The 2,047-nt window shown below is 68.1% G+C and overlaps 1 protein-coding gene across 1 annotated transcript in view; it reads right to left on the bottom strand.

Annotated features, from left to right (window-relative positions):
* The window catches only part of LOC121341318 (latent-transforming growth factor beta-binding protein 3-like), a gene marked incomplete at its 3' end in the record, with an annotated part of 17,546 nt that extends 15,505 nt beyond the window's left edge, over positions 1 to 2,041 (bottom strand). Inside the window, exons 1-2 of the mRNA XM_041414746.1 lie at positions 1,852 to 2,041; positions 4 to 95 (exon numbers count right to left, since the gene is read on the bottom strand). Coding sequence (XP_041270680.1) covers positions 4 to 95; positions 1,852 to 1,915 — 156 coding nt within the window. The remainder of the gene's footprint in view (positions 1 to 3; positions 96 to 1,851) is intronic.
* Positions 2,042 to 2,047: the final 6 nt, after the last annotated feature.

Here is a 2,047-nt window from a genome sequence, read left to right as displayed (position 1 = left end):
GACCTGGCAGAAGCGGCCGGTGAAGTTGGGGGGGCACAGGCAGTGGGAGCGGGAGCTGCACTGGCCGCCGTTCATGCAGGGCAGGGGGCACACCACTGTGGGGAGAGAGACCCCTGAGACCCTCGCGGCGCCCCCAAAAATCCGGGGGAGAGACCCCCGCCGGGCGGTGCCCCCAAATACCCCGAGGCCCCCCCGGAGCGCCCCAAATACCCTGAGACCCCCGGAGTGCCCCCAAATACCCTGAGACCCCCAAAACGCCCTCAAGTACCCTGAGACACCCCGAGACCACCCCGAGCCCCCCCAGGTCCCTCTGTCCCCTTGGGGCCACCCCAGTCCTGCTTCCCTCACTGCCCCCAATACCCTGAGACCCCCGGAGCGCCCCCAAATACCCTGAGACCCCCAAAACGCCCTCAAGTACCCTGAGACACCCCGAGACCACCCCGAGCCCCCCCAGGTCCCTCTGTCCCCTTGGTGCCACCCCAGTCCTGCTGCCATCACAGCCCCATCCCCGCTGTCCCCACTGTCCCTGTCCCCTCCTTGGCCCTGTCCCCATCCCTGTCCTTGTGTCCATCCCTGTCCCCAAACCTGTCCCCATGTCCCCATCCCTGTCCCCTCCCTGTCCCATCCTCATCACAGCCCCAGCGCTGTCCCCACACCTCAGCCACCCCTGTCCCCGTGTCCCCATCCCTGTCCCCAACCCTGTCCCTGTGTCCCCATCCCTGTCCCCATCATTATCCCCATGTCCCCATCCCTGTCCCCGTGTCACTCACCCACTCAGAAGCTGAAGCCAGTCAAGGTGTGCCTGTCCCCAAGGCTGTCCCCGTGTCCCCAAGGCTGTCCCCGTGTCCCCATGGCTGTCCCGGTGTCCCCAAGGCTGTCCCCATCCCTGTCCCCCAGTGCCACTCACCCGTTCAGAAGCCAGACCCAGTCAGGATGTCCCCATCCCTGTGTCACTCACGTGGAAGCCGGAGCCGGTCAGTGTGTCCCTGTCCCCAAGGCTGTCCCGATGTCCCCAAGGCTGTCCCCAGGGCTGTCCCCATCCCTGTCCTGGTGTCCCTAAGGCTGTCCCCATCGCTGTCCTGGTGTCACTCACCCACACAGAAGCCGGAGCCAGTCGGCGTGTCCCTGTCCCCATGACTGTCCCCAAGGCTGTCCCCGTGTCCCCAAGGCTGTCCCCGTGTCCCCAAGGCTGTCCCTGTCCCCCGGTGTCACTCACCCACGCGGAAGCCGGAGCCGGTCAGCGTGTCCCTGTCCCCATGACTGTCCCCAAGGCTGTCCCCGTGTCCCCAAGGCTGTCCCCGTGTCCCCAAGGCTGTCCCTGTCCCCCGGTGTCACTCACCCACGCGGAAGCTGGAGACGGTCAGCGTGTGCCTGTCCCCAAGGCTGTCCCCATGTCCCCAAGGCTGTCCCCATCTCTGTCCTGGTGTCCCCAAGGCTGTCCCCAAGGCTGTCCCCGTGTCCCCATCGCTGTCCCGGTGTCACTCACCCACGCGGAAGCCGGAGCCGGTCAGCGTGTCCCTGGCCCCGTGGCTGTCCCCGTGTCCCCATGCCTGTCCCCAAGGCTGTCCCTGTCCCCCGGTGTCACTCACCCCCGCGGAAGCTGGAGACGGTCAGCGTGTGCCTGTCCCCAAGGCTGTCCCCATGTCCCCAAGGCTGTCCCCATCTCTGTCCTGGTGTCCCCAAGGCTGTCCCCAAGGCTGTCCCCGTGTCCCCAAGGCTGTCCCTGTCCCCCGGTGCCCCTCACCCACGCGGAAGCCGGAGCCGGTCAGTGTGTCCCTGACCCCATGGCTGTCCCCAAGGCTGTCCCGGTGTCCCCAAGGCTGTCCCCATCGCTGTCCCGGTGTCACTCACCCACGCGGAAGCCGGAGCCGGTCAGCGTGTCGGCCGCGTGCCCGTTCTCGCCGATCAGGGTCATGTTGGAGCCGGGCTGGCACGAGTCCCGGCACAGCCCCTTCAGACACGTCCTCCGGCAGATCAGGGGGGCGAAGACCACCTTGAAGCGCTCCCGGGCCACGGCCGCGCCCCCCCCGCGCCCCCCCAGCGCCGC

The sequence above is a fragment of the Onychostruthus taczanowskii genome, unplaced genomic scaffold, assembly GCF_017590055.1.
Source record: "Onychostruthus taczanowskii isolate IOZ18803 unplaced genomic scaffold, ASM1759005v1 scaffold463, whole genome shotgun sequence".
In the NCBI taxonomy this organism is placed as follows: domain Eukaryota; kingdom Metazoa; phylum Chordata; class Aves; order Passeriformes; family Passeridae; genus Onychostruthus; species Onychostruthus taczanowskii.
This window is presented reverse-complemented; position numbering and strand designations above follow the sequence as displayed.